The sequence below is a fragment of the Gobio gobio genome (genome assembly GCF_949357685.1).
Source record: "Gobio gobio genome assembly, chromosome: 22".
Classification (NCBI taxonomy): domain Eukaryota; kingdom Metazoa; phylum Chordata; class Actinopteri; order Cypriniformes; family Gobionidae; genus Gobio; species Gobio gobio.
Genome location: NC_137118.1, coordinates 10,651,144 through 10,663,695, shown reverse-complemented (window position 1 = coordinate 10,663,695; position 12,552 = coordinate 10,651,144). Strand labels below are relative to the sequence as shown.

Genomic DNA, 12,552 nt, shown 5'->3' with positions numbered 1-12,552 from the left:
AAACGAGAGATCTCAGAATATGTCGACCATGCAGAAACGCCGCAGACATATTGAGACCTATTGAGACAGATTTGCAGACATATTGAGATTAAAACACAATGCTGTGCCTTCTATATTGGATCCGACAGGAATGGTGCAACACACTTATGTGAGTAAAACATGTTTTTATTAGGGCTGTCAAAAGATTAATCGCGATTAATCGCATCCAAAATAAAAGTTTGTGTTTCCATAATATATGTGTGTGTACTCTGTTAATTATTATTTATATATAAATACACACACAAGCATGTATATATTTAAGAAAAAAATATTATTTTTATATATAAAACATTTATATTTATATATATTAGAGATTATATAAATGTATATACAGTATATACATGCAAATATTTCTTAAATATATACATGAATGTGTGTGTATTTATATATAAATAATAATTAACAGAGTACACACACATATATTATGTAAACACAAACTTTTATTTTGGATGCTATTAATCGCGATTAATCTTTTGACAGCCCTAGTTTTTATATGTGATAGTATTGCATTGTTACAAATCGTATTGATTATGTGTACGTGTCTAACTTAACATACCTAAGCACGCTGTCACAGGCTGGAGAATCCTTTATTTGAGGTGTTATTGGTTCATTCGTGATCAGACTTGGACTTGTAACGTTATGGGCCAGGGCTCGCAAAGCCCAACGTCCCAGGCCTATGTGTTTTTCAGATGGGCTACCAAAACGTAAGCCCGGCCTGCCGACTGGCTATCTTAAATAGTGAAATAACATTCCTTTCTTGCATGTGTGTGTGTGTACGGGTCACGGTTATTCACCAATCGGGCCAGCCAAGTAATAAAAAAATAACATTCCAATCAATCGCGGGTGGATTAGAGATTAATCATTGTGTTTGTTTGTTAAAGATATTTTGTGAGCCCTGTGAGCATTTCCCCAGACGCTTTCAAAACAATCCCCACATGTACTGAGGGGAGCTGAAGCTCATTAAATATGCAAATCTGATCCAATCCTAGCTGTGGTCGTTTACTTCCAAGTCTTCAGTGCGTGTCTTGAGAGAGCCTCAAAACCAGGGTAGAAAATAGCCTGTTATTATTCATTATGATGTTTTTGAATGTAAAAACCACGCAAACGTCATAAGTTGACCTCAGACAACAGTATAACATTTTTTAAAAAGCCAGTTCATGACCCCTTTTAAATTAAAGCTGCAAGCAGCGATGAAAGGGCCCTCGCACCCGGGACCTATGCCAACACGGTGGCATCAGGACAAGAGTGAATAGTGGGCGACATGCATTTAAGCAGTAGTAAAGTCATTTTGATGTGCCACACTTGACGCTTTGACTATTAACTGAATATTGCCATGTAGATGTGTTCAGGTCAGGACTATTATCAAACGTGAAATTTAGGGCAGATTGGACAATGTATGCCTGACTTACAACAACTTCCTGTTTCGTGGCTTAAATCACATACATTAGTACATAGCCAAGTGTTGCATGATTTAATGTGTTTCAAGCATGTTTGGGAATTCATGGTATATTTAAATGTGTTTTAAGGAGGGAATTACAGTTTAAAGCATGCCATTTCCTGTTGCCAGCAGGTGGCGCTATGACAAACTGAACATTGCCATGTAGACGCCTTCAGGTCAGGACTCTTATCAAATATGTGAAGTTTGGGGCAGATCGGACATTGTTGTATTGGGATCCCAATTCGACGGTGACGTCGACGTAACGTCTCCATTCCCTCCTTAAGGGAACGAGGGTTACATACGAAACCGAGACGTTTTTCATCTTTTTATCAATCACAGAAAAATAATTCTTTATTTAATATTTTCTTCCTTTCTCAGGGGGTATTTTCTACTTTGAGCTAAATGATCTAGATTTAAATTGACCATATTTGAGGAAATGATTGACTGCTGAATGAATGTGTTGACAGGACAGAAGTGGAAAACAGATTATTTGGCTCATGCTGAAGTTGTGAAGTCTTCTGTGCTCTATCTTTAGGCCAAGGTTAATTAACTCCAAAGGGGGCTTGAGAAATACCCGATGGCCAGGACAAGCCTCCAGACCTGGCTGAAGCACACAGCAAACCTGTCTGTCTGTCTGTCTGAACCTTCCTTGCCCAGCTGTCACTTCAGTTAACCACAGCAGAGATACATAAACACAAGAAAACCATGTGAGTTAACAAAGAGAGACCATGCCAGATTAGCTATACAACAGATTTTCCTGCGGTAACGTTCACAGTGGGGAACGATGTAAGAGTAGAAAAACAAAGAATTTAAGAGTAAAATAATAAAGTGCCAAATTCAACTGCCTACCCTCTTATCTTTAACAATCTTCAGCAAAAGACACCACTGTTGGTGTCAGTGAAAAGATACCTACACACATTCTTCCTCTTACATTGTGTATCTCTCTGCAAAGTACAAAAATGTGTTAGAGATTAAAAGAAAGATCTGTAGAAAGGTGCAGGATGTGAAACCAGAGGGTATATGTCATTACGGTTGTGCTGGTGTGTTTTTACCCACTACAGAGAACGCTGATACTCACCACTCTTCAAAGATTAAACATAGACCCGGGTTGTCATTCACCGTGTGTTCTTTCATCGTGGCTGAATGGGGGTGTACACACCTCGGCATTGGGGTGAATTCAGTTCCCCAAAATTAGATGATTTGGGAAGCCCTGTTACTTTGAAAGAGCTTTGCTGCTTTCACATCTACATTTATAGAGCTACATGTAAAGACGCATTTGACTCGTGTGCAATTGGACGCATTTTTCACACCATAATAGTGTTGATTTAGTCATACACAACCTTACAATTTTAGGACTCTGGCTATGGTACAGTGACTATATCAAATGCTACGGTAATGTGATAGGATACTTTTATATATGTTACTGTATTAATTCAAAGTACTCCAAGATAATTATAAAGAATATCATGGTATTACCATCATCATGCTAGTGTACAATAGTGCCATGTTAAAGTGATTGTTCACCCAAAAATGAAAATTAGCCCATTATTTACTCACCCTCAAGCCATCCTAGGTGTATATGACTTTCTTCTTTCAGACGAATACAATCGGAGATATATATATTTAAAAAATGTCCTGGCTCTTCCATTTTTGGGTGAACTATCCCTTAATAATAGATATTGAACAAGGTTCACTTATTTAAGAAGCTTATCTAGTCAGCTAACATATTTTATACTTAAGTAGTTACATTATACTGTGCATTAGCTGAACATATACTAAGTGAATTTGGGAAAAGAGGAGATTTTTATGTAGATTAATATTAGAATATTAGCAAGAAACTACAGCGCTGACGTGATTTATTTGTTCTGCTCGAATTTACACTCTGCACATACATATAGATCATGCTGTAATTACCAATTAGCAATATCAACAACACTATCAGCCCTGACCATAGAGACTGACAGGGCTGGTAATGTCAGGAGGTCGAGTCACGTTACTGACGCTAATGACCGGAATGCACTTCCAGGAACAACCAAGGATCTTGATCCAGGAACATGTCCTATTTGAGTTCCAGGAACCTCTCACACCTGTAGAAAAATAGCAGGTTAGCTCAGCATGAACTGCTTGAATGTTTTGTAAGAGCTAGAGAACGCAGGCCTTGGGAGCTTGTTATCAGCTTGAAGGCAGAGTGTGTTTATGTGTTAAAGTACAACATGGTCTCTGGACACAGTTCTCCTTCCTGTCTTTCATCCCCCTTCCTTCCTGACCAGGCCCTGCTTTAGAGTCAATGTGTCAGTGGAAGGAAACCTGAGGCAACCTGAACCAACCTATGACTTTTCCCTCACAATTCTGACTTTTTTCCTTAGAATTGCGTGATATAAAGTCACAATAGTGAGTTAAAAAGTCAGAAATGCATGATATAAAGTATTTTGCCCCCTCACAATTGGACTTTATATCATGCAATTCTGACTTTATATCACGCAATTCTGAGAAAAAAAGTTGTAGGTAGGTTCAGGTTGCCTCAGGTTGTCTTACATAAAGTCATAAAGTCAGAATTGAGAGATATAAAGTCATTGCGAGATGTGAACTCACATCAAATCATCTGTCTGTCTGTCTGTCTGTCAAGAAGTGGGCTATAAAAGCCAATTGAGGGCTTTCCAACTGCGATAAACCTTTTTTCTTTTAAAAATGAGATGCAACGCAGTGGACTAAAACAATGATATGTAGATGCCATTTTGAAAGCGTAGTGGTTATGTACATAGTGTAAGATGCTGAAAAAGTACTACATATAGTAAATACTTTATTCTGATTGGTTAAACGCAGCATTCAGTGGTCTAGCTAAGAGGTCTTCAACCCTGCTCCTGGGGACCCACTGTCCTGCAAAGTTTATTTCCAACCTGCTTCAGAACACCTGCCTGTGTATTTTCAACAAGTGATCCTGAAGAGCACAACTGGCGCCATCTTCCATCTTGGTTATCAACTGTGTTGACAGAAACCACAAGGACTTCATATTACTGTTGCTAGGCAGATTGTTTTGTATGTTTAAGTGGAATATTTTTTCTTAGCAGAAGCCTTAAAATCATATACAGGTAAGATTTCAACTCGGTTCGGTATGTCATAAACACATATTTATATATTTATTTTAGTAACTGTGTGATACAGGGGATAAAGTATAATCAACTGACAGAGTGATACGGTATATAGTCACAACATAAGTGATCAGGACCTTGACAAGGAGGTGTAGGCTATACTGTATGTCCGTGATTATTATGTAAATAAACCTAATATAAACTTTTTTCATAGACATTCTATATTATTTTATAAGTTTGTGAGAAAAAAACTATTTACAAATATTTAACAAATACCCGTTTTGCTTACAGTGATTCCGCTCCGTTACAAAAGGATCAAAGTAATATTCCAGTATACGCAGTGGAAGAACTGAATATATCATTACAGCAAAGGCAGTTGCTCACACTGTCATCATGCAAGCTATAACATATCTCATTGATAAAGCTTGATTGTGTGCCCTGGGGTTTCAGATTAGCGCCCTGTTGATACATTGTGTCAATACTGCTTGTATTTATATTATGTTTGTGCAATTATGGGATTCACTCTATGCAGTGTACCTTGATATCAGTCTTAATTTGCCTGTGGGTATGTGGGTGGGTGATTTTAGCACTTCATCAGCCTGCAGCGTTGTGGGTGGAACTATGTGACAGTCTGGTGCTGCAACGTCAATATGCTTGTTCTCGGGTTGTTGCCCATTTAACCGGCTGTGATATGGATTGTATGGGCTGTCTCTTCTCCTCCTCTCTGATTTCCTGCACAAGCATTTGCATTTATATCTTACACTTGATGCTTGAAGTGATTTAGTGGTCACTTCTTCCTGTTATTCCAGCATAAATTACTCAAGTCTGTGGAAGCAAAAATCATTAGAGTCAATACTTGCAAAAAAAGAAGACAAAAGCAACCTCTCTCTTCTTACAAATCTATGTTGTGATTGATTATAGCCCACCTTCACTGTAACACACACACACTGGCGCAACCCCAACCCCCTTTTCCCAATTGGGAAAATGTCAAACTGACCTTGCTTTGTTCCTTTCTCTTGTTTGGACCATATCTACATATGAAAAAGCATTGGTTTTCTGTTTCCTGATCAAAATTATTTAGGCAAACAGCTGTTGTGTCTATGTTTTATAGAGATGCAAAAATTCACCCTCGACAAATGGCGTATTTTCATAATTTCTACCCCCAACTGACTGCAAAAAAATTTTTCTCGTTGTTGTGTGTTGTTTTTTTTGTCCCATATGAGCAGTGTTGTTAATTGCAAGCTGATTCACACTCTCACTAATTGTCTTTTTTTGTTGGGCAAACTTGCACGGTAAGATGCCAACAGCTCAATTTTTTTTCAGCTGCACATCAGTCTTCATTTATTCAAATTGGCTTCCTGATTTGGCCATACATAATTCTCTGCAGTAGAGATTTGAAAATTTAATTACTAGAGAAAAGGAGGTACTGCCATCTGCCATTAAAGGACTGAGCCAGACATTTTACTGCTTTGTGTCAATAGACTTCCTATTCATAACAGTGGCTTTTCAATTTGTGGTTCTGTAAAGAGAAACAAGTTAGGTGTAGGAAACATTACAATGCTTTACAATGCACACAGTGGTTTGATGGAGGCATTTTACCGCTTCAGGGAAGTATCCATTATTAATATAAAAGATTGTATAGTAGCCCACTGAAACCAACTGGGGACTGACATTGAGATTTCAATAGAGAATGTCATGAAATATGTGAATAAATTAGAGGAAATAATCCATTGAGTTCATTCATTTTGTTGAGGTGCTATTAATTCTGAAATGATGCCACACATGCAATCTTTTTTGCTGTCGCAAGCATTTTTAGCTAGTTTCATTTACATGGTTGAGTCAAATACTGTACGTTTTATGCATTGCTTTGTGAATAAAAGGTGTAAATGTAAACGCACACTTTTTTACTTTGCTATGTTTACAGAAGTGGTGCGTGCCTTTAAGCTGTTTTATATTCATTGAAAACTGTAATGAAACAGCAAACAGCCATACAACAGCATTTTAAATCTTGTTTCTTTCTTTCAATAAAAGAAGAATGATGTTTTGCTTTAGATTTGGTAGTCAGGAAAACTAACTTGCAATAAAATAAGAATGAAGTGTTGCTTTAGATTACAACCCATATTATTAACAACCCATCTGGGATGGTTTGTGCTGATGCACACTCTGCACTGTTTACATGTCTTATTTTCTGTGCAGGTTTGGCACCAGATGAATGAACAGGGCACTTCAAGGTCCCGAAAGCTGATATGATTTCATCAAGTGCATTGCCCTGCTGAGAAGCAAACAAATACGGCTCTGTCCTTTGGCGGTGTCTTGGAGAAGAAATGGAAAGAATGTGAGATGAGGTTGTGATTCTGCACTCCATCCAAACTGCAACATTTGAAGGATTAGGTGAAGGCAAGTGAGGAAACAAGACCTTTGATGGATCCAGGATTACCGTGGAGCTTTTGAGAGAGAAGCTCAGACTTATACAACATGAATGTGCAAGAAAAGATACAACCCGACGAAGACAACCAACAAGGAGAAATACAGAATGACGACAAGCAGCCTTTGCTAGAAACTGTGGAAGACGCCAATGCCAATCAAATCACCAAAGAGAAAATTAATTCAGATAACCGAGAGCATGGCAGCCCACTACCCCCTCTCGTATCACACTCTGAAGCCCAGGAAAGAATCATTATCTGGGGGACACATGCTCAGAGTGAAGACCCTGAGCTGGAAGAGTTTGAACTGCTTGAGTGTCAAGAGTTAGAAACATTTATTGTGGAAGAAGAAGAGGTAGACATGTTGAGTGAGAGAAGCAGAAAGAGGGCAAAGAACCTCTGTGACAGAACGTTGACATCCACATCTATCAGCGCTACTGTTGGATCCCCTTGGAAAGACCACAATGAGAACCACAGCGTGGATGGGGATACAAATGAGAACTCACAGCCCCTTGACCTCAGGACCTCTAGCTCTCGCTCTGGAGCAAACCGGACCCTGAGAGAAGCGCGAAGTGGTTCTGAAAGCAACGTTTTTTCATCTTCTCTTTCTGCAGTGACCAATCTCAGTGGAAGTTTAGCCAGTGCCCTGGACAGTGCAGGCCGCACACAGCCTCTCTCTTCCCAGTCCACCAAGTCTACCTCAGGCAAAGGCAGGAACCAGCAACCAGCTACTACCGAGTCCTACATCCACTCAGAGAGAAACAGGGAGCTTTCCAGGGATTTGGACCAAAACCATAACTCTACTACACTGCCTCAGGAATCACAATATGACCGAAAAAGGCTAATCACTCCAAGTGGAGTGTATTCTTCTAATGGTGCAGTAAAAGTGCAAAAATTCCCAATGGAAGCAGAGCAGAATGGCGGGAAAAGGATGTCAACCGAGGTGCCGAAAGGTATGGTGAGGGTGCTACCTTCTTGTAGGCAGCTAGTCCGCCCTCTTTCTACTGAAAAACGACTAACCTCAGGATATCCAAGCATAGACACCCAGGCAGACCAGCAACAATCCCACTACTCAGATACAGGTCACAGCCATCAACAAGTGCTGCCGACTACAGAAATCAGCAGTACGAACACTGGTTCAGAAATGCTTCCCAACCAGACCTTCACCCAAGAAGCCCAACACTTGAAAAGGCAGAGCTCAGCCGATCGTGCTGAAAGTCCCTCCAGCCTAGAAAGGAAGACTCACTTCAGTCGGCGGACCTACAGCAGTCCGACTAGACCTTCGACACCTCCATCCCCCAAGACCACAAGGTCTCCTCAAAGACAGCCTCATTCCTCACCCATCAAGACTTTACCTTCTCGAGCTCCTCAATTGGGTTATGCTGGGTACAGCTCAGGCTTAAGAGCCCCAGTCAAAACAAATATCAACACAAGCATCCATAAACCTCCTTCAATGGAGGCTTCAATGGAGACCTCCCCTCCAAGCAAGTGCCCGCCAAAACCGAAAAGTGTCCGACCCAAAATCATCACGTACATTCGGAAGACCCCGCAGGTGAAACCACAGTCTCTTGAGGGAACTTACGAGGTGTCGACCTTACCTACGAGACTCTCAACGTACAGCAGCACACAGGCCAAACCAGCAGTAGGAGAACAAGGGGAAGCCGCTGTGCTGAGTGCCTCTAATTTACTCTACGATAAGTATCGACAAGAGATGCAGAAGGTTCGGTTCTTCTCTCCTGGACTCATGGTGTCTGGGATTAAGCCACCCAGCAACACCATGCCCCAAAAAATGGCAGGCCGAGCGGACAGCTTCTATGGTTCTCTTAACAAGCCTCTATCTGCAGCTGTAAGGAATGCACTAGACATTTAACAATATGCTCTTCTTTAACTAAATACTTTTATGTCCATTTCTAGGTAAATCTAATTACATGTCAAATCTATTATACCATATATGATTAGTATATGATGGCGGGAATGTCAACATTTTAGTATGCGTATTAAGGAAGAGTACCAACATGTGGTAATGTTTTTGTTTAGGTGGGCAGATCTCCAGTCACCCTTGGATCTCCTATGGCTGGAGCCGAAGACCCTTCCGGACCCCCTATGGGAGCACAGGATACAGGGAGTCTTTTTCGTTCACCACGGGGCCTAAGACCCCAGCTTGGCGTTGGTGCTGTAAACAGGACTCCCTCTGCAGCTGCAAAGAACAGGATGGTCCAAACAGGCCACCCAAAGTCACCACTGACCCTCAGTCAACCAATGCAGGCAGTAAACCCAACCACTCAAACCCCTCAGGAACCACAAGGTAAGATCAATGGTTCACTTTGCATGTCAGAATGAGTCAAAAGACTTTTATACAATTCACATAGATTTTCAGTAGTAAAATGTAGAAACCCGTGCCGAAGCAGTCTTAGAAACTGTTTTTGACTGATAGAAACACCAAGGCTTCATCCTAAGGGCGGAAGTGACTCTGGAGTATTTTGAGATGAATAGATTTCAATAGAAAAAAGGAAGAGAGCGCTATAAGTCTTCTCATCCCTGTCAGCTATGCATTTGTAATTGTTACAGATAAACTCATCCCAGCCTCTAGTCAGTGTAAAATACACTTTACCTCCTGGCATTCAGTTAAATATAAATACAATTCACATTCATCTTTTGCCATGAGGGAGTTCTGTCTGAGCTTAAAAAGTCCCTACCGTTTCTAAAGCACACTTCATTTCCGACAACTTTGCCTGCCAAGGTGAAGATATGAATTATTTCATCTTAAATCCACTGCCAGGACTGCCATCATCCTACGTGTTTTTTTCTAGAGGGCATCTGTCTATCTGCATACCGTCATCTCACCGCAAACCAATGACAGTCTCCATTATATCATGAAGATGCTGGTTTCTTGCTGCTGGGCCCTGTTTGTGATGCTTTGAAGTGCAAAGCGATAAACAAAATAAATCATGCCAATATTTCTAATTATGTCTGGTCACAATTTGTATATGGAGTTGAAACATTATGGTGTAAGGATACAGTACAGTAGATAATGAGACAGGTCTTCTGGTATGACTTTCAAAATTGCTTGTCTGATTGCTCTGAAGTTGGTAATCACTTCCCACTGTAGTTATCGATAATCTCATGTCACCATAATTTATATACGCTCTCAAACAATGAAAACATTTGATTCTGGTCACTAGGCTCCTTTAAAACTGTCTAGGATTCAAATCTTGGAAATTGTCTAATGCACTGAAGTTCCATAGTAGAGAATCTCTGATTGCTAATTAGGTTTCACTAGAATCAGAGCCTTAGTGTTTATGGAGACCCGCAGAGTACCTTCTTTTTGCAGTGTGCAATGTTTTTTTTGTGTTTTTATTTACATGACATACAGTTTATTAGCATTTAATTCTTCATTAATACAGTTAAGTGTTTATCACTGAACCAGTGATGGCTTGTTAAAAGAGCTCTAGTAATGTATTCATGCATTTTAACACTCAGTAAGAAATCAATGAGTTCTTGAGCTTCAATCCATAACTATACATTTGCATACAGACACACACACACTCTTTTTTCTTTTTCTTTAGTTGTAACATTTTCAGAAAAAGACTCCCCTCTGGTGTTAAAGGGACAGTTCACCCAAAAATGAAAATTATATCAATTTCTGTTTAGCAGAATGTCCAAGCTTCTCTTTCCCATACGGCAAACATGAATGGGAACAGCTGTGGTCACCTTTCACCATCTTTGTATGGAAGAAAATAAATAAACATTTAAAATTGCAAAATTAAAGCTATGATGGATGGCTAATGTGTATGATCTGGGCAAGTCCGGAAATATGGGGAAGTAGGAACAGGAAGGAATAAAGACGATTGATGGTGGAAAAAAAAAATCAGAGAGAGAGAGAGAGAGAAAGAGAGAACAGGACATTTATCTTTAATGATCACGACCCTCACATGAAGCAGAGGCTGCCTGCAATTTCATTAAAGACCTTGATGGCCCAGGGGGTTGGGGTGGGGGGGTCGCTGGGGGAAGCGATGGAGCCAGGGTAACTTTGATTAGAGATGAATGGATGAGAGGGTGCTTTGTTGTGTGCATTTGCTTGAGTGTGTATGTGTGTGTTTTCATTTGTGAAGAATGCGTCTACTGCTGACACTGCAGTCTAATAAACGTCTGAGGATGCGACAGACAAAATGAGAAATGGTAGATTGTCATTTAGTATGCGCTACGCTTTGCTCCAATCACAGCGTCTTGGGAACAGGGAACTCGAGGTGCTTTATCTCCAAGAGCAGGAGGGGATCATTCTCTCCACCTGCCCCAAATTATGACCTCAGGTGGGGGGAGTCTGGCAGTTCAAAGCAGCCTGGAAGTGGGTCCCTAAATTAACCCCGCAGTAGCTCTTTGCATGTGCATATTTTTGTGCAACTTCCCTCTTCGTCCTGTGCTTCCCAAAATCATATATTTTTTCTATTTGACAGCATGCAGAGAGCTGAGAGCGAAAGAAAAAGATAATAATCCTTATTAATTGCATGTAAACAGGGTTTGTCATCTTTACTAGTGTAAAAATGAGCACATAGGGTAAGGAAAACCCATTACTCTATTCAATTGAGGCCATTATTAAGCACCGATATCGTAGTAATTTGTGCAGAACTGTTTTTAGAGGAACCAATGGCCTCTTTAACAACTGACCTCCTGGACTAATTAAAAAAGAAAGGGCTTCTGCTGGAGACCGTAAACTCCTGTTAATCACCAGATGCTGTCCAATTACAACCACACATTCTCACCAAGCAAAACAGAGTAGCTATAACCTCAAATACATAGAGGTAAGGTCAAAAGTAATATTAACAATTTTAATATGTTTTAACATGTAATTTACTCCTGTGGTGGCAACGCTGAATTTTCAGCAGCCATTACTTCAGACCGTAGTGCTTTATATATAATGCATGAGTGCATATTTATACAAGTGTGGTTTAAGTGTCCAAATATATAAGGAATGGAACAATTTAAATGTGTTGGGTGAAGGCTAGATTAAAATAAGAACCAATCTTTGTTATGCTCAAAAGTGGCATGTAACCATCCATACACTTTTATTGCACATAATTCATACATTATTAAATTAATTCTCTGTTCAGTTTTATATTAAAGGGGTCCTTGATTATGGTTTCACTTTTTTAACTTTTAGTGTGTAATGTTGCTGTTTGAGCATAAACAAAATCTGCCAATTTTACGCCGCTCAAAGTTCAATGCAAAGGGAGATATTTTCTTTCACAGAAATCGCTTTTCAAGGACTACAACAAACGGCTGCTAGGGACTACAATGAGCTTCTTCCTGGGTTGGTGACATCCCAAACCCTAAAATTTACATAATCCCCGGGGAACATGCAACAAAGGGTGTGAGGCCATATTGGCTGCTTTAGAGAAAAGGGAGAGTTGTTGTAGTTGAGCACATTTACAGGGTTGCCAACTCTCACACATTTGGAGTGATACTCACGCTTTCAGGCTCTGTCTCACGCTCTCACGCTGCCCAACTTAATCTCACGCCAAATTGCCAAACCTGCTTTTGATATTAAACAAAGTCTAAGCTTTTA

The 12,552-nt window shown here is 40.0% G+C and overlaps 1 protein-coding gene across 1 annotated transcript in view; it reads left to right on the top strand.

Moving 5' to 3' along the window:
* Positions 1-7,041: 7,041 nt before the first annotated feature.
* The window catches only part of mtus2a (microtubule associated tumor suppressor candidate 2a), a gene marked incomplete at both ends in the record, with an annotated part of 54,065 nt that continues 48,554 nt past the window's right edge, over positions 7,042-12,552 (top strand). Inside the window, 2 exons of the mRNA XM_079803757.1 lie at positions 7,042-8,835; positions 9,027-9,294. Coding sequence (XP_079659883.1) covers positions 7,042-8,835; positions 9,027-9,294 — 2,062 coding nt within the window. The remainder of the gene's footprint in view (positions 8,836-9,026; positions 9,295-12,552) is intronic.